Source organism: Lytechinus pictus, chromosome 1 (assembly GCF_037042905.1).
Source record: "Lytechinus pictus isolate F3 Inbred chromosome 1, Lp3.0, whole genome shotgun sequence".
Taxonomy (NCBI): Eukaryota; Metazoa; Echinodermata; class Echinoidea; order Temnopleuroida; family Toxopneustidae; genus Lytechinus; species Lytechinus pictus.
The window spans coordinates 31,644,697-31,672,629 of record NC_087245.1 but is presented as its reverse complement, the minus strand read 5'-3'; the positions used below and the strand labels follow the sequence as shown (position 1 = coordinate 31,672,629).

Here is a 27,933-nt window from a genome sequence, read left to right as displayed (position 1 = left end):
TCGATTTTTTGGTTCACCTCTTTGAGAAAATTGCTGCCGAAGGCGAGCGAAGGGTTGATATGGAACAGTGACCAATGGTTTGATATGACGTGCGATTAGAAACGAAGACGAGGGAATAGATCAGGCAATCTTGTTCGTTGTGTCATCGTATTGCTTCGTTACGGGTTCTTTCTAGATCGGTCCACTTTGGCAAAAGCGCGAAGAGGGCTAGGGACTATGCGCGACAAAAACACACGAACGATTACCGCAGACTAAATAATACATGCGAATTCAAACAGATGACCAACGATTTTTCGATTCGTCGGGAAATTTTAAACATATTCAAAATTTCCTCGCGAATTTGAATAATCGCAGCTGTTAGTTCAGAAGATGTACGAACCCAAGCACAAAGGGTAAATATGATTTACCATCAGTTACCATTAAAAACGATTTTGTAAAACATGCCTTTCGCCAGCCATCGCAAGGCATATTTCAGGCAATTCGGTTAAGGCCCCCTCACACCTAATAGATGCGAATTCAAACAGATGACCAACGATTTTTCAATTCGTCGGGAAATTTTAAACATGTTCAAAATTTACCACAGACTAAATAACAGATCTCTGTTATTAGTCTGTGGTGATCTTGCAGTTCTCCGGTGAACGGAGGAATTCAACACAGAAGAAGAAGAAGAAGGTAATCGTTCATTTATCGTTCGTGTGTTTTTGTCGCGCATAGTCCCTCTTCGCGCTTTTGCCATAGTGGACCGATCTCGAAAGAACCCGTAACGAAGCAACACGATGACACAACGAACAAGATTGCCCGATCTATTGCCCGGGGGGGGGGCACTCAGTATATAATGCATAGTATGTGCCGCGGAGGGGACCCCCATTTTTACACTCAAAGTTCCGTTCCAAGGCATAGCATTTTTGTCTTATTGAGAAAAAGAACAAAGAAAGCCGCTCCAAAGCATAGCATTTTCTTCTTATCGAGAAAAAAAGAAGAAAGAAATCCGGTTCAAAGTTTCGCATATTTTCCGTTACGCCGTTCCGGCCGTATTGATCTGCTATAATGAGCCGCAGTTTTGGTGAAAAGCGGCCGCAGAGCGCTGTCCGACCATCGAATCTGCGCTAGCCCATGCACCCGGCGCCCATGCAGACAATGGCGTCATAGGGCAAAAATTTTGTGGGGGCGATATGGCGTATCGGGCAAATAGATATACATAAGCGAGCGAGCAAAAATTTTATTGCAAAAATCCAATTTTGTGATAGATTTTGACATAATGTTAAAAGGATGAAATCATATTCACCCTCCTCTCTTTCCTTCTTTCTCTCTTTTTTTGTACGCCATGGTGAACAGGATTTTTGTTATGATTGTGAGCATCAGGGCGAAGCTCTGTATGTTCGAGGGGGCCGAGTATGGCGCTTCTGGCAAGAAGTAGCTTAATATATAGGTCCCGAGCGAGCGAGATAAAAAAAAACACCTTTTCATGAGAATCTAACATGAAGATAGATTTTAACGTGATATTCAGAAAAATATAATACACTTTCCTTTCTTTCCTCATTTTTTTGTTTGGTTGTAGAACATTTGGGGGCCGTGGTCCAAACTCATCCATATAACAGTGCTTTATTGGTGGGGTCCAGGGCAGAGCCCTGGAACTTCTTGATATCAAAGCCATTTTAAACCTTACAGATGGCCACTTATTTTAATCAAATTGCGTGTATTTTTATATAGCTTTAACTCAACACATAAATTCAATGCAGTTGTGTATCGTAATCATTCAAATATTGTGAGGGGCACACCATAGCAAATGTGGGAAAATTTGTAAAAAGTCGCCAGCGAGCTATGCGAGCCAGAAAAAATAAGGTCTGTTAAAATGAAATTCTAATGATGTGACAGATTTTTACATCATGATAGCAAATGTCATGTCATATATTTTTTTTCATTCATCTCATTTCGCTGCCTCCTCTATTTTCTTTTATTTCCCCTTGGCTGTGGAACCACCCCCCCCCCCCCCGGTACGCCACTACTTCAACGTAAAGCTTAATGCAGGAAGGGTCTATATAGGGGCCCGTTACAGAGCCCCCACTGTACGGGGTCTTGACTCTTGGACAGAGCCTTTGGAGATTTAGCAAGTTTATGATAGACTTTCATACGACATTATGCTATATATACCATCCATTTTTCTTCCCGCTCGTTATCTCAATCCTCGGCAGCCCGGTAGTGTACGTTATCTTGTCCCTATTCTTTATTTTCCAATTTAGATTTTGGCTAATTCCATTCTGCCTTTATTTCCCGCTTTTGTTTGTCTTTTTGTCATCTTTAATTTATTTCCCTGTCTTACAAATCATGCTAATGTATTTTTATATCGGGGCGAATTGTTTTTTCTCACTTGTTCTTTTTTCCTTCCTTTTCCCGTTATCTTTCCGTTTTCCCTTTTTTATGTTTTTTCTTAGTTTTCTTTTCCCTTTTCCTTTCCTTTTCCCCTTTTTTCTTTCCTTTCCCTTTCTTCCCCCCCCCCTTTTTTTTCCCGTTTTTTTTTCCCGGTGAGCTCCGCCAGGGGGGGGGGGGGTAGCTTGCCCCCCTACCCCCCCCCCCCCGCCTGTTACGCCACTGCCGGCCCGGTGTAATGATAAAAGCTCGAAGTGCGAAGAACAACATTTGGTGTATATAGACTTCTCTTGAATGGGATTATTAATCTCATTAAACATAATAGAAAACTAATCCCATTCAAGAGAAGTCTATATACACCAAATATTGTTCTTCGCACTTCGAGCTTTTATTATTTCACCTAGTGACACACGGTTCTTTTTCATGCTACATATTAACCCTAATAAGACTGGGGGGGCCGATTCAGCCCCCTCGACATTTTTCACAACAAATCCACCGCTCAAATTTATTTGACTGCGTCGCTCGCTGAAATATTACTTTCAAGTCTCGTGCAACTTTTGAGACCAAAATTGCAACCCCTTGGTACGCGGTTCCGAAATTACGCAACATTTTGCAAGCGCATGCAAACCCAAAATTGCTCAAAAACGTGTACAAATCCAATGCAAATAGTGTTTTTAGCCAAAATTCATATCTGCATATCATTATTTTTTCCTTTTACAGATTAAAATCAATTAATTTTATCTTGTTCATGCTCAAATAAACTCCCCGACAATTCCATAGAAAAAACAATAAAATACAGAAAGTCGAAAAACATAGAAATACATAAGCAATAAAATACATAAATATTTAATGATACATTTGATCAGAGTTTGAGAACCAAAAATTAGCATTTTAGGGGCATTATGTATTTAATTACAGCAAAATTTCGATTTTACGCATAATTGAGCATAATTAATTAGCAATTAGAATTTTCGCAAAATTTGATATCATAGTTTTGTAGATTACGCCATGGGTAACGTGCGTGCCAATTTTCGTCACGATCGCGCGATCGGCGGCCGAGATCATGAGGGGGGGGGGGGGCTGAATCAGCCCCCAGTCTTCTTAAGCATCGAAATAGCCCAGTCTATTGAGAGTTAAGGTCTGATTACAAAAAAAAAACATATTCACTCCGAGCTTCACGTTCGCATTAAAAGTCGATTGATGAGATATATGCTCGATCTTCATGAATTCCTAAAAACAGTCCTTAAAATGTCCCCCTTTTCTGGTCGAATATCATACGAGCTTCGCGCTCGTATCATTTGGTGGTCATCAGAGAAATCCTACAAACAATCCTTAGATTGCCCCTCTTTAATCAGGTCTGAACAGAAAAAAAATTCAGCTTGCGCTTCGCGCTCGCATCAATATTGGTTAGTGAAATATGCATGTTCTTAATTAATTCCTACAAACAATCCTTAGATTGTCTCTACTCAGGTTTAGATATCAAAAGTTTTCAGCTTCACGGGTTGATTGAGTGTAGGAGGGTATCCACATGAGCTGATGAGTGTGGGAGGGTGTGAACAGGAGCTGATGAGTGTGGGAGGGTGTGCACAGGAGCTGATTGGGTGTGAGGGTGTGTACAAGAGCTGATAAGTGTGGGAGGGTGCGCACAGGAGCTGATTGAGTGTGTGGAGGGTGTGCACAGGAGCTGATTGAGTGTGGGAGGGTGTGCACATGAGGTGATTGAGTGTATGGAGGGTGTGCACAGGAGCTGATTGAGTGTGGGAGGGTGTGCACATGAGGTGATTGAGTATGGGAGTGTATGCACAGGAGCTGATTGAGTATGGGAGGGTATGCACAGGAGCTGATTGAGTGTGGGAGGGGATGCACAGGAGCTGATTGAGTGTGGGAGGGTGTGCACAGGAGCTGATTGAGTGTGGGAGGGTGTGTACAGGAGCTGATTGAGTGTGGAGGGTGTGTACAGGAGCTGATTGAGTGTGGAGGGTGTGTACAGGAGCTGATTGAGTGTGGGAGGATGTGCACATGAGTTGATTGAGTGTAGGAAGGTATACACAGGAGTTGATTGAGTGTGGGAGGGTGTTTAGATGAGCTGATTGAGTGTGGGAGGGTATGCACAGGAGCTGATTGAGTGTGGGAGGGTGTGCACAGGAGCTGATTGAGTGTGGGTGTGCACAGGAGCTGATTGAGTGTGGGTGTGCACAGGAGCTGATTGAGTGTTGGAGGGTGTGCACAGGAGCTGATTGAGTGTGGAGGGTGTGTACAGGAGCTGATTGAGTGTGGGAGGATGTGCACATGAGTTGATTGAGTGTGGGAGGGTGTGTAGATAAGCTGATTGAGTGTGGGAGTGTATGCACAGGAGCTGATTGAGTGTGGAGGGTGTGTACAGGAGCTGATTGAGTGTGGGAGGATGTGCACATGAGTTGATTGAGTGTGGGAGGGTGTGTAGATAAGCTGATTGAGTGTGGGAGTGTATGCACAGGAGCTGATTGAGTGTGGGAGGGTGTGTACAGGAGCTGATTGAGTGTGGGAGGGTGTGTACAGGAGCTGATTGAGTGTGGAGGGTGTGTACAGGAGCTGATTGAGTGTGGAGGGTGTGTACAGGAGCTGATTGAGTGTGGGAGGATGTGCACATGAGTTGATTGAGTGTGGGAGGGTGTGTAGATAAGCTGATTGAGTGTGGGAGTGTATGCACAGGAGCTGATTGAGTGTGGGAGGGTGTTTAGATGAGCTGATTGAGTGTGGGAGGGTATGCACAGGAGCTGATTGAGTGTGGGAGGGTGTGCACAGGAGCTGATTGAGTGTGGGTGTGCACAGGAGCTGATTGAGTGTGGGTGTGCACAGGAGCTGATTGAGTGTTGGAGGGTGTGCACAGGAGCTGATTGAGTGTGGAGGGTGTGTACAGGAGCTGATTGAGTGTGGGAGGATGTGCACATGAGTTGATTGAGTGTGGGAGGGTGTGTAGATAAGCTGATTGAGTGTGGGAGTGTATGTACAGGAGCTGATTGAGTGTGGAGGGTGTGTACAGGAGCTGATTGAGTGTGGGAGGGTGTGAACAGGAGCTGATGAGTGTGGGAGGGTGTGCACAGGAGCTGATTGGGTGTGAGGGTGTGTACAAGAGCTGATAAGTGTGGGAGGGTGCGCACAGGAGCTGATTGAGTGTGTGGAGGGTGTGCACAGGAGCTGATTGAGTGTGGGAGGGTGTGCACATGAGGTGATTGAGTGTGTGGAGGGTGTGTACAGGAGCTGATTGAGTGTGGGAGGGTGTGCACATGAGGTGATTGAGTATGGGAGTGTATGCACAGGAGCTGATTGAGTATGGGAGGGTATGCACAGGAGCTGATTGAGTGTGGGAGGGGATGCACAGGAGCTGATTGAGTGTGGGAGGGTGTGCACAGGAGCTGATTGAGTGTGGGAGGGTGTGTACAGGAGCTGATTGAGTGTGGAGGGTGTGTACAGGAGCTGATTGAGTGTGGAGGGTGTGTACAGGAGCTGATTGAGTGTGGGAGGATGTGCACATGAGTTGATTGAGTGTAGGAGGGTATACACAGGAGTTGATTGAGTGTGGGAGGGTGTTTAGATGAGCTGATTGAGTGTGGGAGGGTATGCACAGGAGCTGATTGAGTGTGGGAGGGTGTGCACAGGAGCTGATTGAGTGTGGGTGTGCACAGGAGCTGATTGAGTGTGGGTGTGCACAGGAGCTGATTGAGTGTTGGAGGGTGTGCACAGGAGCTGATTGAGTGTGGAGGGTGTGTACAGGAGCTGATTGAGTGTGGGAGGATGTGCACATGAGTTGATTGAGTGTGGGAGGGTGTGTAGATAAGCTGATTGAGTGTGGGAGTGTATGCACAGGAGCTGATTGAGTGTGGAGGGTGTGTACAGGAGCTGATTGAGTGTGGGAGGATGTGCACATGAGTTGATTGAGTGTGGGAGGGTGTGTAGATAAGCTGATTGAGTGTGGGAGTGTATGCACAGGAGCTGATTGAGTGTGGGAGGGTGTGTACAGGAGCTGATTGAGTGTGGGAGGGTGTGTACAGGAGCTGATTGAGTGTGGAGGGTGTGTACAGGAGCTGATTGAGTGTGGAGGGTGTGTACAGGAGCTGATTGAGTGTGGGAGGATGTGCACATGAGTTGATTGAGTGTAGGAGGGTATACACAGGAGTTGATTGAGTGTGGGAGGGTGTTTAGATGAGCTGATTGAGTGTGGGAGGGTATGCACAGGAGCTGATTGAGTGTGGGAGGGTGTGCACAGGAGCTGATTGAGTGTGGGTGTGCACAGGAGCTGATTGAGTGTGGGTGTGCACAGGAGCTGATTGAGTGTTGGAGGGTGTGCACAGGAGCTGATTGAGTGTGGAGGGTGTGTACAGGAGCTGATTGAGTGTGGGAGGATGTGCACATGAGTTGATTGAGTGTGGGAGGGTGTGTAGATAAGCTGATTGAGTGTGGGAGTGTATGCACAGGAGCTGATTGAGTGTGGAGGGTGTGTACAGGAGCTGATTGAGTGTGGGAGGATGTGCACATGAGTTGATTGAGTGTGGGAGGGTGTGTAGATAAGCTGATTGAGTGTGGGAGTGTATGCACAGGAGCTGATTGAGTGTGGGAGGGTATGCACAGGAGCTGATTGAGTGTGGGAGGGTATGCACAGGAGCTGATTGAGTGTGGGAGGGTGTGCACAGGAGCTGATTGAGTGTGGGAGGGTGTGTACAGGAGCTGATCGAGTGTGGGAGGATGTGCACATGAGTTGATTGAGTGTGGGAGGGTGTGTAGATATGCTGATTGAGTGTGGGAGGGTGTGCACAGGAGCTGATTGAGTGTGGGAGGATGTGCACATGAGTTGATTGAGTGTGGGAGGGTGCGCACATGAGTTGATTGAGGGAGGTTGTGTACAAGAGCTGATTGAGTGTGGGAGGATGTGCACATGAGTTGATTGAGTGTGGGAGGGTGTGTAGATATGCTGATTGAGTGTGGGAGGGTGTGCACAGGAGCTGATTGAGTGTGGGAGGGTGTGTAGATAAGCTGATTGAGTGTGGGAGGGTATACACAGGAGCTGATTGAGTGTGGGAGGGTGTGTACATGAGCTGATTGAGTGTGGGAGGGTGCGCACATGAGTTGATTGAGGGAGGTTGTGTACAAGAGCTGACTGGGTTTGGGAGGGTATACACAGGAGCTGATTAAGTGTGGGAAGGTGTGCACATGAGCAATTGTGTGTGGAAACTCTTATGACACTCAAATCATTTATAACTGTCTCAAAATGATAACTTAAATATTTTCTTCATTATGAAATCAAAGGGAAACAAAATAGTACATATAAGAAATATACAATGTGAGCTGATTTTTTTACGTTTTTTGGCTTCCCATAGTTTTAGCACAGAGTTAGACCATGGTCTAAGTTACACCTGACTTCAGAATTCGGGCCAGTGTGTTTGTACATGTTAAATTATGAACTAACCAACTGTTGGTGAAGAAAATCTCAATTCATTTTGCATGCAGTTTGTTTTAACCAACAGTATTTGAACCATCTTATCAGTTGCTAAAAACTGTCTGCGTGATAAAATATCGTCATGGTAAATCCACACAAAATAAAATATGTATTCACATAACCTTTTTTTTTTTTTTACAAATGTGATCAAATTTATTTCATTAAAACACTCAGTTCATAGCTAAAGTATATTTCATCTACATAAAAATAAACTGCTTTTGACCATCAAAAACAAATTTTACTAGAAAACTGTAACATCCATATGCCTATTCCGATATACAAATATAAAGTTTACATTTCATACTGATTAAAATGTATAACTCTCCAAAAGTTTGTACGCATATTCTTGGGTACCTTGGGTACATATAATATGATGTATAGGAATAATATGAGTACAGATTCTTCTTTTGAATATATAATTTGATAATATTTGTGTAAAAAGTACAAAGTAGTGATATAAAATACAGTTGAAAATCCCATTGAAGTACTGACAATAAGTACATGTGCAATATGCATCTTTGTAGCAATAGACACAGCTAAGAATATTGCCCAACAAAAATGCAACTGCTATGGAAACATGTCCCACAGTAATACAAGTAATACAGGAATAGTTCAAAAATCATTTTCACTAAATATTATTGCATAAAAGAAAACATGTGTGTTAATGACGTCTGAAAATATCTTCGTCTTTAATTTTTATCAAAGAAAAAAAATCTCAGAACTGTTTTGGACATACTCACTACTTTTTGTAATTAAATTCAACAATAATATATATATGGTCCTATCTTACTTTGAAAGATAGTACTTAATCATTGCAGAAAAGTGCTGGGGTATGCATGTTAAAGTCAATGTATCTATAGCATTGAAGTCAAAATGCTCTCTGCTATTAGGACAATCTAATTTCGTGTACGTAGTGTTTGATCGCACTGATCTTTTTTTGCACAAGTTTTTGTTACTGGCTTCTTAACCATCCCACCTAGACAACTGGTAATATACTACCCGTTTTACATATACTTCTATAGTAACAGGCTTAGTAGTAGCTTAGGCAAATACTGCTAGACATATTACTATACTTATACTACTCCAATACTACCGCTGCTGCTCCTGCTACTACGTCTACTATAAATGGTAAAAACGTTTATAGAACCAGATTAATATACAAATTGATCAGGTAATGTTTTAAGAGGTGGGAAATTAATACATGTTGCTTAATATGTTACAATGTATACCTACACTATGTATCATAAAACAATAAATATATATTTTTGGTTTACAGGAAGTACACATAGTCACACAAAATGATTATAAATTACCCTGCTTTTCATTACCAAATTCCTGTTTAACTTCCAGACTTTGGTGTATATATATGTCTGTTGATATAGGAATATATTCAACAGACTATGATTTAGTCTGCAACATGAACATAAAATAAAAGAACAGTTCAGTACTGAGGAAGTCCAGCCTAAAATAACTTTGTGACCATTAAAACTGTATGTCGTGACAGAATATGAATTATCACATCACTAGAGTATGAATAGATCATGCATAATGAACTCGACCTCTTCAGTTTGTTTTTTAATAAAGACATTGTTTCCTCATACCTGTGCCAAGTTATATTTATGGCACATTATAAAGTATCTAATGTCATTTTTCTTACATGTCCCTTTAGTAAAATAGCATGTTAGCATGATACATGCACCAAAGATTTGTTTTAAAGAAAACATGTATATCTGATCAGATTTGATTATGTTTTGGATATACAAGATGGAATTTTCTAGATGGAGGGCTATATAAGGAAACTATGGTATTTAGAAAAATCCAAAGGAATCATTCAGTGTTAATGGTTTCAAATAAAAAAAAATTCCTTGTATTCAGAAATAAAAAGGTTCAGCAATATGCAATACAATTAGAAATATACATGTGGGCCTACAAATACAGATTGAGGTAAAAAAAATCTTTAATATGAATATATTGTACGAGAAGGAGTCTAATTGAAAGAGCATTTCTCTCGGGCTCTGATGACCTAGGTTCGAGACTAAGTTGGTGCAGGGGTATATAGGACAATACCCAGGGGTAAAGGACAATCCTCATTATCAAGTCCCTCGGATAGGACATTAAGCTGTTGCTTACCTACAAGAATTCATGCTTTACCAGTAGGCAGGGTGCATAACTGCCAACAGGACCATTTAAATGGCTATGATAAATGAAGCACATGACAACAAAATATATATCAAAAGCAAAAAATTGATGCATAGGTCTGGGTACAACCACCATGAGCCAAGATCCTTGTTGAACTACTTTCTCCCCAATATTCGATTTCTCATAAAATATGCATTCATAAATTTACGAGCATAAATCTAAGAAGAAGCTTGGACAACACAATGTTGAGATTTTGTTTCCTTCTAAATGCTAACTCAAGGAATCATATCAATGGCAAACTCAATATAAAATAATCCTAAGATCTACAAACTTTTTTACGATATCCAACTACTTGAGTTTGCAGCATTTAAAAAGTTTAAATGATAGATCAGGTCAATGAAAAAATTATATGTTCAAGCTGTACACTATCTCGAAACTTCCTTCTCAACACGATATTTCAATTTCATCGTCTTGGAGAATAAATGAGTAGTGATGAAACGGAGGGTATGAATTATTTCTCTGTAAAATAAATAAATATATATCCTTGCAGTTCAGTCATTTAAAATACACAAAACTAACCCTGCGACTTAACTGTGAACTTACGTTACTTTGAATATTGTGATGACTGAGAGACTGTTGCAATGTCATGTGTAAACCTACAAACAGCTTTGTGAAATGGACCCCTTGCCTCATAATCACAGTTAAATTTTTTTTTTTTTTTTCCATACAACTTGTGTCAAATTTAGCCCGCCATAGTTGAGCTATCAAATGTAAACAATACTTTTGATTTCAATGACTCCGGGTGACATCCACTGAGTACAGGGGCTTTTCTAGCTTAATCCAATTTAAAAAGAAAGAATAGAAGTGGATCTTTTTTAATAGGGGAATACAAATTCCATTTTGACATAATATGAAGGGTCCAAACTTGCTCAATGTTCATGATATTAGTTTGATCACATTGATAAATCCAAATGATATTGCGCTCTCGGTTTTGCTGATGGGTGCATTGAGATGAAATCATTGTATTTCAGGCTACAAACATAATGTCTCTGTGTCATTCAAATATCTTTAATACCGATATTCACCTAGGCTCATATTACATGCTATCGTTTAGAAAGAAACCTTTGTTCAAACATTCCACAATCTGTATAAATAACCTTTGATCTTCCATGATCAATTAAAATGCATTACTCTATCAGTAAAAGACAACCAACATGTTAAATAACATACTTAAAGGAGGATCGACAGTAGCAGGTTGTCTGACAAAAGGTATTAATGGCCTTTGGAAGTCCATCTGCCTCTAAGGTTTCCATCGACCCCAGACACGCTCATGGTCACACTGATTACAGTAAAAGTGCCTGACTCGAGCTTGCTGATTGAATGAATTGAAGAAACCTCATTCAAAAGCATTATTATTTGTGGTAACTGTGCTATCTACCAGACTTTGATACTCTTTCACGTCTAATAACTTGTAATAACAATGACATTTAGGAGAGGAAATTTGCCTACATAGCAAGTCCTATCAAATGGGGAACAGTTGTATATAAGCGCCAACAGGCCAGCATTGGAGGAGTCTTTGAATTTAGGTGTTTTAAATAGATACATATGGCACCATAACATTTTGGGTATTATCATCATTACCTACCACAACCGCCACCATCATCATCATCACCATCACCACCATCATCATCATCAGCAGCAGCATCATCATCACCATCAACATCGTCAACATCATCATCATCAATTTCAATTAATAATAAACTACATAAATGAGTTCTCAGTACTTAATACTCCATTTGTAGGAACCAAAATGAATAGTACTGAATAATATATACAAGAAGAAATCATCAAGTCTTTCCCAAGCCCCTGCAGCACCAGATATATTCCCGCCCCACCTCTTTAATCATGTTTGGTTCTTATCGCTCCATCTTTCATCTGTATAATCATAGAGCAAGAACCTGACGTTGCTATGTCAGGCAGATGTCTGATTGCAGACAAGTGTGGTCATAGGTGTTGACATATTACTCAGATTAAAGTCTTGAAAAATAACTACCAGAAAAATATTAGGTGAAAAATATAACAGGTGGTGTGAAGTCCAATTGGTTCAAAATGCAGGACATCCTTTTTTAGTCATAAACCTATAAACAATTCATGTAAACAGGTTTGAGAAGCACCCATGTAAGCTAAAAAAACAATTGTTATCAAAACAAGTGGCTTCTGGGAAAGTATTAGAACAACTTAACTTTTAAACACGTTTACATGATGGAATTCTTGACTTTATGAATAGCAGCCATGATTGAAGTTCAATTCAACGCAACAAAAACTGTGGTGTTCAGCAGTGCACATAGATGACCACACCAGTCATTTTACTCCAATCTTTAAGTTTGGTGTTAGTTCAACACAACTGAATGGGTGTTATACGGCACCTTTGCTATTCAAACTCTAATGTGTGTAATTTTAACACCATAGGGTCTAGTCCTCTGGGAACATCAGCTGCAGTCGGAATCAACACCCAAGTAATTACAGAGCAATCATTCTGGGAGTTTACCAAGGTACAGCAAACTCCAATGATCTGCTTGGGTTTCCCTGATCAATGCTCACACCAACTGCTACATCACTTTGGAAGTTCACTGAAGTATGAATACCCACTGCTACTGATAATCTCCTTGGGTTTCTTTGCTGGAACAGGAAGGTTGTAGTAATCTTTTGTGGGTCTCTGCTTTTGGTCTGGTGAGTAATTCATGTAAACTGCATCTTCTTCTGCCTCTTCTCCCGGTTCACTGCTCCCAGATATAGGAGGAAGAGTGGCAGATGACCGTGCTTCCATCGGTGATCTCAGCTGCTTGGGATTAACCGGAAGTGTCGCACTGCCAATACTGGGTTTGATGGCTACTTTGGGTTTTAACACTGGCGGCTTTTTCTTAGTTGGTTTCAATTCACCATCGTCATACTGTCCCCCATAATCAAATTGGTGTGATGGTGAAGAGGGCTGCGGATCAAGTTCAGGAGGGGGAGGTGGCAGCTCTTCTTTTGGTAACGCTATGGGACTTTTGGGGAAATTTGAAGAGGGGAGAGATGGTGGGCGTCGTTCCATTGCGGTATTAGAAGAGATGGCACCGGGGCCTGTGTTACTGTAGTTCTGTCCAAAATCCTCTACCACTGGAACCTTCATAGGTTTCTTTTGAGTTTTAGGTTTGGCCTTTGGAGGTTTCTTCTTCGGCAAGATGAAGGGCTTGTCGACATCCTCATAATCCCCACCAAAATCATCATCCCCCTTGTGAGAAGGGATTGGTATCTGTGGACGATGTTCGATATCTCCACCTGGTTTTGGATGCCTTGGTCTTTCGCTGGGGGACATTTCTTCATAATCACCACCATAATCTTCTGATGGCACAGGGGGTGAAATTATTGGAGGCTGATTGCGTTTTCCCGTAAAATGAGAAGGCGTATGAATATTGTGCTTTTGAGGGAGTGCATTTGGATCCATTACTTCATATTCACCATCAAAGTCATCACCTTCATCACCAACAGCTTCGTAGTCTTCACCAAACTCCACATCTCTTGGCTGCCTGGGGGACATTCCTCTGACAGGGCTACTGGGTATGGGCGACATCTCTTCATAATTCTCTCCAAAATCACCCTCATTTTTCTGCCCTGGAAGATGTGGATTGAAATCAAATTTAGGTGGACTAGTGGGTCCTCGAGGAACATCCTCCCTTATCTGTTCGTTTGGATCGATGACACGCTCTGCAAAGATTAACAAAGGAGATGATACATTTGAAATACTAAGATATCAAAACTGACTAAAGATCATATAGGGATTGATAATTGTATGAAAAATTTACTACACACTTCTGAAGGATCCTTGATATATTAATGAAAATAATCAGTTTCTTAAGGCATTTATCCAAATTGCTAAATTTTACACAAGAAGACAGACTAAACTTGAATTGCATCACGTTTGTCTGGTTTGCACATTTTTAATATTCCCTGGCATAATTTTGCATTGCAAGAACCCATCCCCACCCCAAAGATGGTTAGTTGAGACTGTAGTTCAGAGCTGCTAACTTCAGCAAGGTCAGCAAAACACCAATATACCCATTGTGATTGTCTTGCTGGAAAAATTCTTCAATTTATCACGCGATTCATATTTCACAAACTCATAGAAAGTAGTAGTAGTAGTAGTATGGTATTTATTCAATAAGAAAACTGGCAAAACAGTCCAAAGACTGAAAAATCCAGTGCACAGTATAAACAAAGGCAAATTACAATATTATAAAGATGAAATAAAAGCAAAAAATTACAACCAACCGATAATCATATTACACAATCATAAAAGATATATAGTATCCCGTAATTAGTAACCAACTGGAATAAAATTATTGGAAATGGTTTTTTGACTGATTTGAGTAGGTATGGGTGTCAACATTTACCAAAAAAAAGTTAGGAGGAATACGGGTTGGGGAAAGTGCTTTTTTTCAAGGTCAAAGGTCAATGACCTTTTTAAATATACTGTATCATGGTATCTCCCAGATAAAATATTACAGGTTGGTGATCATTGTGTCAAAATGCACAGATTCTTACAAGAAGATCAAATAAAATAAAATCAAGTACCTACAATGCTCATTCACCCATGAAATTCAAGGTCAAAGCCTTTCAAAGTTCAATGACCTTTTTTACATTATATACCATATACGGTATAATGGTATCTCTGAGATGAAAAGGTGCAGGTTGGTGATCTTGGTCTCAAAATGCAGAGGTTCTTACAGAAATATCAAATATAATCAAATCAAGTACCTACAATGCTCATTCACCAATGAAATTCAAGGTCAAAGCCTTTCAAAGCTCAATTACCTTTTTTTTTACATTGTATACCATATACGGTATAATGGTATCTCTGAGATGAAAAGGTGCAGGTTGGTGATCTTGGTGTCAAAATGCAGAGGTTCTTACAGGAAGATCAAATTAAATAGAATTAAGTACCCAGAATGCACATTAAACAATAAAATTCAAGGTCAAAGCCTTTCAAAGGTCAATGACCTTTTTTAACATTATGTATCGTACTGTATAATAGTATCTCTGAGATGAAACGGCACAGGTTGGTGATCGTTGTATCAAAATGCCCAGATTCTTACAGGAAGGTCACATAAGATAAAGTTAATCACCTAGAATGCATATTAATCCATAAAGTTCAAGGTCAAAGGTCAATAACCTTTTTACATAGGCTATATATCATATAAAGGTATCTCTGAGATAAAACGCTGCATGTTGGTGATTTTGATGGCAAAAAGCAATTTTTGCAAGAAGATAAAAAAGACTCAAAGTAATCATACAGAATAATCCAATATCCAAAGTCAAAGGTCAAAAGTTGATAGATATTTATATATCCATGCATGATTCCCCCCAAAAAAGAAATTAATCCATTATATTCACATTTTATTTGTAAATAATAGAAAGAAAGATAACTATTTGTAATGAAAACATTGGAAGTCTATTAAATAATTTCATTCTGAAATAAGGATAAAAAATGGCCATGGAAAATATATTTAGGAGTTAAAGGTCAATCAACTATGTCAATAACGTCAGGGAATTTAAGTAAATAGGTCGATATAACGTGATTGTGGCATGTATTGTAGGTATAGTGATTCTGATGGAAAAAAGACTGACCCGCATGGAAAAAGAACACAAATTTAATAGTTGAATCCTTGACCAATTATGATGTCAAAATACAAGTCCGAGGTAAAATTGGATCAAATAGCACTTTTTCTTATAATATACTGTAATGGATTGACAAAAGTGTAAAAAAATCATGTGTGATATAATTTGAAATGGTGACAATGGTGAAGTTACCTAAAGTAGTAGCATTTAGATATGCATTTTATAAATCTAAATCAAGGTACTAATTTCTCTGTAGCAATAGGTCACTAACCTCAAATGCTACAATCAATACTATATATATATATATATATACTATAACTTAATCTGTAAATGGAAAGGATAGGCCTAACTCTTAGGGCAAGCATCATCCGATAACATTTTCATATAGCCAGGGACAATGACGAAGAATTAAAATAAGGCAATCATTAGAGCTGCAGCTAATTTGTCATAGATGAAGTTAAGTGTCTCAACTTCAGCAAAGAGTAATTGAACTCTTGAAAACCTTCTGACATTTTCAAGACTTTTATCTGGCCCATTCAATGAAAGCCTTACGTTCTGTCAAGGGATATCAGACCAGGATCTATATTATGACTGATATGTTGCACAGCTTGATTCTCAAGAACTGGAAGTGGTGCTGTAGGACTTTTGTTAGGTCGATGGATGTGTACTTGTAAGCTATTATCTCCTTTTGAATTTCATTGTTATATGCCTAATTTGTGCATGATAGCAATCAGTTGTTCTGGACCAAAAACATGATCCTTGTACATACTAATATCTAGTAGAAATAGCATCATGGGTGACGTACGGGAGAGAGCAGATATGAAGTTTTCTCCTGCAACATTAGCATCACAAGAGATTCTGGCAGTTCGCAATGAACTGATGAAAGGTAATGAATAATAATACGGGAATTCACCTTTGTTGAAGTTGATATATATGTAATTTACTACATGTATGGCAGAAGCTGCAGCTCTAATGATGGCCTTCATTTCATCATCATCATCATCCCTCTGCTGTTTGGAAATGCTCTCAGATGATGCTAGCTGTGACATGAGAGTTAGACCTATCCTATCCATTTTCAAAAGATTAAGCTAATAGTTTATAGTATTTATTATAGAATTGAGGTGAGTGGCCTATCGCTGGAGAGAAAAGACATGACAACCTTGATTTAGATATAATGATGCATTAAATGCTGCTACTTAAAATAAAAATCATTTCAAATTATATACTTGATTTTATTTATTTTTTCAGTGCTTTTGGCAATGCATCGCAGTATATGAAAAAGTGTTATTTGGTTATCAACATTTTTTAAATTTCCACTGATATTTTGGAAAGGGCTCATTGACATCTGACCCCTAAATACATTCTCCATGGCCTTCATTATTTCAGACCGAAATTATGAAACCTCCATGTTTTCATTACAAATTAGCCATGGTTATTTACGTTATTCAGAAATAAAATATGAACACAAACATTTTTTTGGGGTTATTTTTATGTGATATAGATTATATATTTCCTCTGATGTAGGATTTCAAGGGTGAAAGTTTATTCTTTATACTTATTTTAGTGTTGTTTAATTGTCTTGTACAAGTCTTTGCATTTTGGCACCAAGATCACCAACCTGCGGTGTTTTATCTCAGAGATACCATTATTATTATCTAATGTTAAAAAGGACATTGACCTTTGTCCTTGAATTTTATGGGTGAATGTGCATTCTCGATGCTTAATTTTATTTTATCTTCCTGTAAGAATATGTGTGTTTTGACACCAAGAACACCAACCTGCGCCGTTTTATCTTAGAGATACAATTATATAATGTGGTATATATACATGTAGTGTAAAAGGTCATTGACTTTTGGCCTTAGATTTTACGCATGAATGTGAATTCTAGGTACTTAATTTTATTATATTTGATCTTCTAGTAAGAATCTGTGCATTTTGACACCATGATCACCAACCTGTGCTTTTTCAGCTCAGAGATACCATTATACAGTATGGTATATAATGTAAATAGATCATTGACCTTTGAAAAGCTTTGACCTTGAATTTTATTGGTGAATGTGCATTCTAGGTACTTAAGTTTATTTTATTTGATCTTCTTGTAAGAATCTGTACATTTTGACACCATGATCACCATCACGTACCTTATCATCTCAGAGATACCATTATACGGTATGATATATAATGTAAAAAGGTAATTGACCTTTTGAAAGGCTTTGACCTTGAATTTTATAGGTAAATGTGCATTCTAGGTAATTAATTTTATTCTATTTGATATTCTGGTAAGAATTTGTGCATTTTGACACCATTATCACCAACCTGTGCCTTTCCATCTCAGAGATACCATTATACAGTATATACAAAAAGGTAATTGACCTTTGACCTTGAAAAAAGCACTTTCCCCAACCCGTATTCCTCCTAACTTTTTTTTGGTAAATGTTGACACCCATACCTACTCAAATCAGTCAAAAAACCATTTCCAATAATTTTATTCCAGATTGGCTCTTTTGTGGTCTAATTTAGGGATACTAATACCAAAAGAAAAAAAAGAAACTTTAAAAAGAAACATATTGATCAAAGAAGCATGTACAAACGTCAAGAAGTGTGAAAGTGTAATTCGAACAGAGCGCAACTAGGGCATTAAATGCTATATTACATGTACAGTATAACCAAGTAGTACGGGGACAAAAATAAAGGGGAAACAGAGAAAGGGAGAGGAAACCAATGTTATGGGAATCATAAATATAAAAGCAAATGAGAAAAGGAAGAGAAAGAAAAAAAAAAGAGAGGATGGGATAGGATGAATGATGAAAAAAGAGTGATAAGGGAAAAGAGTGGGAGGAAAGAAACAGAAAGGAAAGGTAAAGGAGGGGCAGATGAAGGCAAGATATGGAAAAGAAGACCAACAGAAGGGGTAAAAATAGTAAGAAAATATGGACGCAAAGCTGGTTAAAACCTTGTAAAAATATAGCAGTAAGTGATTTAAAAAAATGCCAAGAATACGTCAATGAAGAGAAAAAAAAGGTGAAATGTGTGGTCGATGAGATAAAGGCAAGAAAGATGGGCCTTGGCACGAATTAAAATTGAGTATATACATACATTAGAGTTAACTGTTACATTCATTTGATCCAAAAAATAAAAATTGTGCAAATCACCGGATTGCCGGGGAATAAAAACCGGTTCAGAAAACATTACAATTTCAAATATTAACAAGGTAAAATATGGCAGTAACAAGCTTTCAATATTGCACAAAATCAAAATCACAGTAAGCTCATTTACACGCTTGAGGTAAAGTAAAAGAGGAAAGTGAAGAAAGAAGGGGGTAAGAAAGGATAAAAAAAGTGGAAAAGAAAGATCAGAAAAGGGAAAAAAAAGGAAAGTAAAAATAAAGGAATTGAGCAAGGTTTGTGATAATATAAAAAATACAACAAAATCAATACAATCATTGTGAATTCAATATAGATACAATAAGTGGTATCGCGGATTGCTTGTATCTTCAAGTTCTGCCAAATGGTATGTCCAAGCATTCAGAGTTCCGGAGCTGGACATTCGAGCGGGACTGAGATCTTCTGGTAGGGGGGAGCATATCTCGATGACGCTCAGATTTTAGTAACCCAAGTCCAAAACGAAGCAGGAGGTCATCTCTACGTTCTTTGAGAGTTTTTAGTCCGTACAACGTAAGCTGATCGAAATAAGGTAGAACATTCGGGAATGCAATGCAGCGTAGAGCTCGCTTTTGAACACGTTCTAGTTCTTCCACCTGGAACGCAGTAAGACTCGAACTCCAAACTGGTGATCCAAATTCTAAAAGTGGGCGAATGTAGACTTTGAAGATGGTCACCAAATCATCTACACTTGCACCATGCTTCTTAAGAACATTAAGAATATAAAAACGCCGCGCTGTACGAGAGATCATGAGCTCAACCTGACGATCAAACTTAAGATTCGACTGGATTGTGATTCCAAGTAACACCAAGGATTCCACCCATTCCAGACGGCAATCATTGATATGAAGAGGCTCTTTAGGAGGGGGAGATTTCATGAAGCTGAACTGCATAGCCTTACATTTCTCAGGTTTCAATTTCATCGTTTTCAACACACCAATCGCTCTGGGCATCAATATGGCTCTGCATGGCACCAATTTGGTTCTTCCGAACAACTTCAAGAAGACTCGGGTCATCCACGTATTTTCAACGATTATTAGTGGTCAAAGCGGCATCGTTGATCATGGCAAGAAAATTGACAGGACCCAACTTTGTCCCTTGGGGGACTCCGCAAGTGAGGTCCAGAGCACTTGAAGTCTTTCCTTGATAATGCACTGCTTGAGAGCGATGAGTCAGGAAGCTGCAGACCGTTGGAAGAATAGAGGTATCCACATCAGAACCAATCAGCTTCTGGATAGCTAATGTGTGATTTATGAGATCGAAGGCCTTCATAAAATCAACAGCACATAGATTTGCATAGTGCCCTTGCTTATCAAGATTGCGCTGGAGGACATCTAACAAGCTCACAAGGTAATGATTGATGGAACTACCTTTCAAGTTGCCAAACTGTGAACAATCCATGCGATGTCCAAGGTCTGAAGTAAGCCATTCAGCTAGGAAACTTTCAAAGATCCTTGCGAAAGCTGGCGTTACTGAGATCGGTCTTAGTTGAGAGAAATCACTCACATTGGGAACTTTCGGGACGGGACAAACTGAAGCATTCTTCCAAATCAAGGGAAAATAACCAGAACGTAGACAATCGTTGTAGATTTTAGTGAGGGGTGAAGAAAGTTCCAATGCAAATTCCTTAATCAGTCTAATAGGGATGTCATTAGGTTGCGTTGCCTTTGAAGCATTGAGGCGTTTGAGACGAGCATAAACTTCATGCACCTTTATCAAAGGTGGGGGGAACATCGCGGGAAGATATGCAGGTAATTTTGACAAGTCCAATGGGGGTAATTGGGTGCAAATACTAGCGAAGAAGGAGTTCAAATCATTTGCCATTTGTAGAGGAGTTTTATCACTAGATAAAACATTGTTAGTATGTGAGAACTAAAGATAGATATCATTAAAACAATTAAAAAAATCAAATAATGAATAAATGAAATTGTGATGTCCAGATATCTGAGAATTGAAATGTAACATCTTAACCCGCTGCCATCTAGAATCAGGTGGTACCTGTACAAAGTTTAAGGGAATTACAGTATTAAACTGGTTTTAAAAAAATGGCTACTTGCCTGGTGCTTTGGGCTTGCTCTTCTTCCTCTTATCCTTCTTTTTCGGTTTATTATTAAGTTCTGCCTTGATGTCCGTTGATCCTTGGTGAGGTATTGCTGGAGGAGATCTATCAGGGAATTCATCTAGAGGGGAGGTTGGCAAGGCTATGAAAGGAGATGGGATGCCTCCGGTTGGGTGATGGGTGTCCATGGGGAAGCTAGCTGCTCCTCGAGGGGGAGACGGCGGAGGAAGATTGGGCATCTCATCATCCAGGGGTGACTCCGGTGGCGAGTGGGAGTAACCAGGATTCCCTTGGGCCTCGAATGCTGGGATTGGGGTGTTTACATATATAGGGTCATCTATGCCAGTTTGTCGAGGATCCATTTCAATTTGCGTGTCACCCTGTCATAAGAGAAGGAAAAAAGAAGCGTAAGATGTGTAAACTTGAAAGGACTGGCTTACCGGTGGGTGTTTTGGAGGTTGGTGCAGAGGTGCACCAACAATTTTTACAAAAATGGTATTTCATGGATTCTATACAATTTTCAGGTCTTCATTGGCAGCATGCTGACTTAAGATTTACATGCCAAATCTATCACAAAATCAATAATTTTTATAGAAATCATCAATTTATGACCTGCACTTTTTGCTTGTTCTCTCACAGGTTGCACACCATGCTACAAGTTTCGTACTCAAGTTTGTGTTAGTGTCTAAGTGATACTAACACAGATTCTGACAGCAAAGTGGGGATCATCAATGATATACAGTTATGATACCTCACCTGAAAATTATTGGGGTTTCCTCCATTAAATCTTGTATTCACACCGTGACTAGACTATAAGATAGAAAGAAATATTCATGAAAAATGATTGGAAAAGAGGGAGTAAAAGCAAGGCATATAGGAATAGGGAGGATATATATATAGAGAAATATATATGTAATATATATACAGAGAGGGGGGAGGCAGAGAGACAATATTCTGTTTACAAAATAATAAGCATTTACAAACTGCCAGTTAAAGCACATTAGGCCTCCCTATCTTGATTGTAAAATAGAATAACTCTGATTTGATTGAACTCTGTTTCACATTATGGAGTTTGTAGTCTACATCATTTTAAAGAAAATCACTCTATTTTTCTCCTTTTTTTTACCATTACGTTTAAACATATTCATCATATCAATTTATTCGTTTATTTATTCATTCCTTCATTCATCAAGGCAGCCATTTAGTAATTATGCATGGCTATTACATGTATATGTTGTATGTTTTTTACGAAACTGAATCTTAGTTAAAAATTTCTGAATCGTCAAACAGTGTGTTGATATATACAAAAATTAAAGAGTGAAGATTTAACTCACATTATCTGGTTGGGTGAAATCCTTATCCTGTAAATCACAAATGAAGAGAGAAAATAAAATGGAAATGTTTCTTTTGATAAGATGCAAGTAGATATTATTTCCCTGCCTTTTGGTAGATTTGTGGATATATATCATTATTGACACTTTAAACATTAAGATATACATGTCCAATAAAATGAGTTGTGCGAGGATAATTACATCATCTATTCTAGAAAGGCGTTATAGCTATTTCTTGGCCAAGCAACTGCGAAAATAGAAACCAAGAGACCTTTTTTTAGTCAGCTACATTCAAGTTTGCTTTCAGCAGGGTTACTGGGTCAGAGATCATATGACCTTAAGATGACCTTTGACCTCACCATGTGACCTCTAATGGCACTCTAACACAAATGTAATCCCATCAGTGCAGGATATGGATCAAGAGTTTGATTTTGTTTTTCTTAGCAAAATATCTTTTATAAAAGAGACTTGCAATCAAATACACTTTGTCAAACATTTGACCTGAAATGAACTTTGGCTTTGATGGCCTAAGGCCTGAACATGTGACCTCTTAACTAAAGGCACCATAACAAAAATCTGTCCAAAGTACATCCATTATTCAAGTTTGGCTGTGACCGCAGCACAATGTACCCTGTGATGTATGGTCAGCGTATTGCAGGTCAAATTTAATGTTGACCTCATATGACCTTTGACCTTACAACATGAATTTCTGAGCATATCAAAATCACATTTGATTCGAGAACTTACGACTGGCGATGGTTGGGACGCTCTGCAGCAGCAACAACATTTCTCTCTGCTGCTACAGTTCTTCCTGATGCATATTATGATAATTATGATTGCTATTAGGAGCACTATACCAGCTGCTATTACACCATAGATCCATTTGTCGAGACCATTATCTTTACTCTCCTCTGTAGTCAGTGTGGTTATTAGGTCGGTTGTGACTTCAGGCAATTCAGTCGTCACGACGGTGGTGGTAAGTTCTGTTGTTGTCATGTTTGTGTCATTCTGGGCCGCACCCTGGATAGAAAAAAAATGAAGAAATATTCAGGAAAAAATAGTGTCTACAAGAAGACCTAAGAAGCAATGTTGATTGTGCGGTAAAAAAACACCCCAAAATATTAAAACAGACACCAGTGTTGTCCCTAGATCCAGGACCAGACCCTCAGCTCATGTTTTAACATACACCCTAGAAATCAAACACAACTCCACAGACTGTTTGGGTGTTGAACCAAATCAATAAATTAGCACCAGAGTCAACTCTATGTACAAGGCCGCTAAACACCACAAAAAACCTTTCAAAATGAGGACGGTATGTCTATAAGAACAGTAAGAATATGACACCGAGCAGTTGTTTTCCACCGTCCAACTTTGACCTACACGGTTTCATATACTCGTAGCAAATTATTCACTTTGTTTGTCGAGAACGTCACATAAGTTATATTACCAAGTCAAGTCTTTGAAAGATACAGGTTGCCGTGACAACTTGGCAAGATATCTTTCAGTCGCCATTTCTCATAATGGCCTTTGCAAGATATTTTGCCAGGTAAGGTATAACTTGACAAGATAAACTATCTCACCATCTCGTCTGGCAGAATGGCACTTTAAAGCTTCCACGTCATTTCTTAGTTATACACTTTAAATGAGAATAATCGGAGTCAGAATCCACTGAACTACGCAGGTCTATCTCAACTCATTCTTTTGATGTTATTGGTGTGACCGGCTTTTCGAGTCATCGCCCATGCCCAACTTCTTTGGAGTCTTTTTTTTCTCTCCAAGTGTCCCGTGACATAAAATTTAGCACTTATTGGTCCTGGATTCAATGATTGCATAATCATTGTGTATGGTCAATCGGACTATCAGCTCCCAGACCAATCCTATGGTATGGAGCACAGGGCCCGTCTTACAAATCGTTGCGATTTATAACCACAAGTATGAAAGCCAGCAACGCGAACATCTAAAATGCATTTTTGTTCTAAATGTTTTCTAGACATGGTGTATACTCATACGTTCATCGCTTCATCGTTGACTTGACAATTTGGTGCGCTTCCATTTTCAAGGAATTTAACATTTCCCAAATTTCAGGGAGGAAAAATGATGACAAAGATGGGATTTCCATATTGATGAGGTTCAAGATGATTAGATCAAACACAGCTCTTTGTAGGATGGGGACCTGGGTCTCATTTCATAAAGACTCTTAATCTTAAAATAACAAATGCACAATTTTATAACAAATTTACTATCAGCCAATCAGATTGAAGGATTCCAGTAGCTTTTAACTGTTATTGCAAATTTGTTTTTAAGTCTTTATGAAACAGAATCCAGATCTCATAAACATTTGACTCTGTTTTTTCCCCTTTTCAATACAGGGTGCACCTTGTCCCTTGTATATGTTCTGTAGTCGATTAGTAAGCATAATCAACCACAGTTCATTTTATGGGGCTAATTCCATTTAAAAATATTATATATGGGTCATTCGTGGCTGTATTCCATGCCTGAAAGAACACGGAAGTTGACTTTCGAAAGAAACTGCATGTTAAAAGATCCAGCAGTGTTATTTGCCATACTTGTGTATGAGCAAAAGGCATTTAGTCAAGCGTTGAATATATCAATGTTAAAGAGAATGAATAGATAAAGTTGATACCAAGTTATTCAACATCGCTCAATTGTGTCGAATCATAACAAAAAGAGTACACTGTCACTTGTTCCATATCATATTTGCTTGCTTGAATAAATGTTATGAGCTTGAATTTGAATAAGAGCTGTAGAATATGTAATTGATTATTAAACCCTTATCCTAAATTACTACCACTGATACAACAACTACCACTACTACTTCTACTACTACTACAACTACTACTACTACTACTAGTACTACTGCTGCTGCTGCTGCTGCTGCTGTTTCTACTACTACTACTACTACTACTACTACTACTACTACTACTACTATTACTACTACTACTATACTACTACTATACTACTACTACTACTACTATACTACTACTACTACTACTACTACTACTACTACTACTACTACTACTATTACTACTACTACTACGTATTACTACTACTGCTACTACTACTACTACAACTACCACCACCACCAATATTACCACTGCTGCTGCTGCTACTACTACTACTGCTTCTAATAAATACTACTAATACTTTTTCTTCTACTACTACTGCTTCTACCATACTACTAATACTTTTTCTTCTTCTACTACTACTACTAACACTTTTTCTTCTTCTTCTTCTTCTACTACTACTACTACTACTACTACTACTACTTCTACTTCTATACTACTACTACTACTACTACTACTACAACTATTGAATCACTTGAAGCGTTTAAAAAGTATTTAAAATCCTTTCTGTTTTCTTCTTACTTTTGTTAAATATGTTAATGTAATTTGATCTGACCATACACCCACACAAGCAAACATTTCTTTCTGTAATCCCTCCATCCCTCTGCGCCTCGAAATAGTTTACTAGATAGATGGGCGCATAATAAATGCTGTGTTTATTATCATATTACCACTACTACTACCACAACTACTACAGCCACAACTACTACGTACAGCTTCTCCTCCTCCTATTATATACAACTACATTCAACAAAAACAACAATCATGATAACATTAATAATAACAACAGCAATAATAATATCAATATTAATAGAAAGAGAAAGGGACAATGAGAAAACAAAAGAAGGTTGTTTTATTGTGAATAACAGTAAAAATGTTTTAATTAATGTAAAGGAATTATGCTTTACAATGTTTTACGGACAAATTTTTATTCATTTCTGGTGTCAATGTTTTCATAATGCTTAAAGACTTTTACTCTTAAAACCAGAATGAAAGGTATTATATATTTATTCCTGTTATGGTCTATCCAACAACACGTCATTAAATTTCAATGCACGATATACATTATCCCTGGAGATACTTAATTACTTAAAGTACAGGAATTTTAATACAGTTTAATTTCATCATGTTTTAATACAATATTTTGATAGCATACAAAATGGACACTTAATGTGAAACTTAACAAGGAAATCCCTTTCAAGACAGATAGTCAATGGAGTTATTTTTTTTTATCTGACATGGCCATTGTGTGTAATTAAGGCATATTCTCTTAGAATCAAACACTTCATTGCATTATTTTGTGGTGAAGATATAATATGTCGCTTAATAATTCTTTCGTCAAACTATGATAGCAACAATACAATGAGAGTTTAGAAAGGTTGATATTTCACAGAAAGTTGATCACAGACAGAAAGTGAAAATTGACCAATCCAGGGCCCCGAAAATTGCGATAGCCAAAATAAAGATCATTGCACTTTTGTTTCCTAACGCTAATCATTAAAAAACACGATATAAAATATGAAAATACATTGTAAGGATCATGCGTTTCTTTCCCTACTCAGCCCCCTCCCCCTTCCACTCTGCACATTCTTATTTAGATGATATTGTCAAATATGATTTGTAATTTTTTCCGGGGTTGCCACAAAGTCAAGCTAAGCTTATAGTGGCAACCCCTGCAAACTTTTAGAATCTTTGTTATAGAAAATATGACCTTGTTCACATTTTTATTCTTGTTAAATATTTTGTTATGTGTTATGTATTTTCTTTGCTACTTTGTATAATTATGAAAGGTTGCAGAAACAATAAATAAAAAATTAACCAATCAGACGCGTTTCACATTAATTAATCACTCACTCAAACCCTATTCTGTTTATACAAAGGGGCCCATATTTCATAATTAAAAAGCCAATATAAGTCAGCTGGAAATCGATTCCTGTCAACATGCTGCACTGTAAACAACCTTTGAATTTGTGTAAGTTGGTATATTTCCATACTCTCGTTTTCACTTTATAAATAGAATATTGAAATTGTTTTCCTCAAATCGGTGTCTCAGTCTATATACAATACACGTGATTACCCACCATTTGAATGTTCAAGAAGCTCGAGGTCGGATTCACTGCTTTGGTAAATACACTTTACCGTTACGCTATGGCATCTGATGAAAATGATTTCTTTATTAAGTTTATTTTAACAAAATTTGTGCTGCACTCTACCAAGGTGGGGTGAATGTGTACCCGGGTAGCATAAATTCCTTGAATGCACTGAGCGCTGCATGGAAGGCAGCTCTGGCTTAAGCCGGGGTAATAATAATAGTGCGCCCCAGAATAATTATTTCTATATAGATATATACAAATCCCTATTGTTATTGTTATTATTATTATTATGATAATTATTATCATTATATTATTAATATTATTATATTGTTTAGTAGTAGTAGTAGTGGTAGCAGCAGTGGTAGAAGTAGTAGTAGTAGTAGTTGTAGTAGCCGCAGCAGCAGCAGTAGTAGTAGTAGCAATAGTAGTAGTAGTAGTATAGTAGCAGTAGTAGTAGTAGTAGCAAAAGTAGTCGTAGAAGTAGAAGTAATAGTAGTATTAGTAGTGCTGCTACTACTACTACTACTACTAGTAGTAGTATAGTAGCAACAACAGCAGTAGAAGCAGTAATAGCAGTAGTAACATCGGAATTATATATTTTTTTTTTCATTTTGAAGAAAAGTAGAATTACAATTTGGGGCGGATCCAGCATTTTCCCCAAAAAGGAGCATTTTGTATAGAAAGAAAAAAAAAGAAAAAGATATTTTCACTCCCAATTAATGGTGATTTATAATAGGAAAAATTTGACAAGCAAAAAAAAGGGTCCTCGCTAGCGTATACACGACATA

The 27,933-nt window shown here is 38.4% G+C and overlaps 1 protein-coding gene across 1 annotated transcript; it reads right to left on the bottom strand.

Annotated features, from left to right (window-relative positions):
* Nucleotides 1-8,859: 8,859 nt before the first annotated feature.
* On the bottom strand, nucleotides 8,860-23,206 carry LOC129265810 (cell surface glycoprotein 1-like). The gene is made up of 5 exons (XM_064100433.1): nucleotides 22,936-23,206; nucleotides 22,192-22,218; nucleotides 21,614-21,667; nucleotides 20,856-21,237; nucleotides 8,860-13,726 (listed from the first exon to the last, which is right to left on the bottom strand). Exons 1-5 carry the CDS (start codon nucleotides 23,182-23,184, stop codon nucleotides 12,594-12,596), a joined length of 1,845 nt encoding a protein of 614 aa, XP_063956503.1. The 5' UTR covers nucleotides 23,185-23,206; the 3' UTR covers nucleotides 8,860-12,593.
* Nucleotides 23,207-27,933: the final 4,727 nt, after the last annotated feature.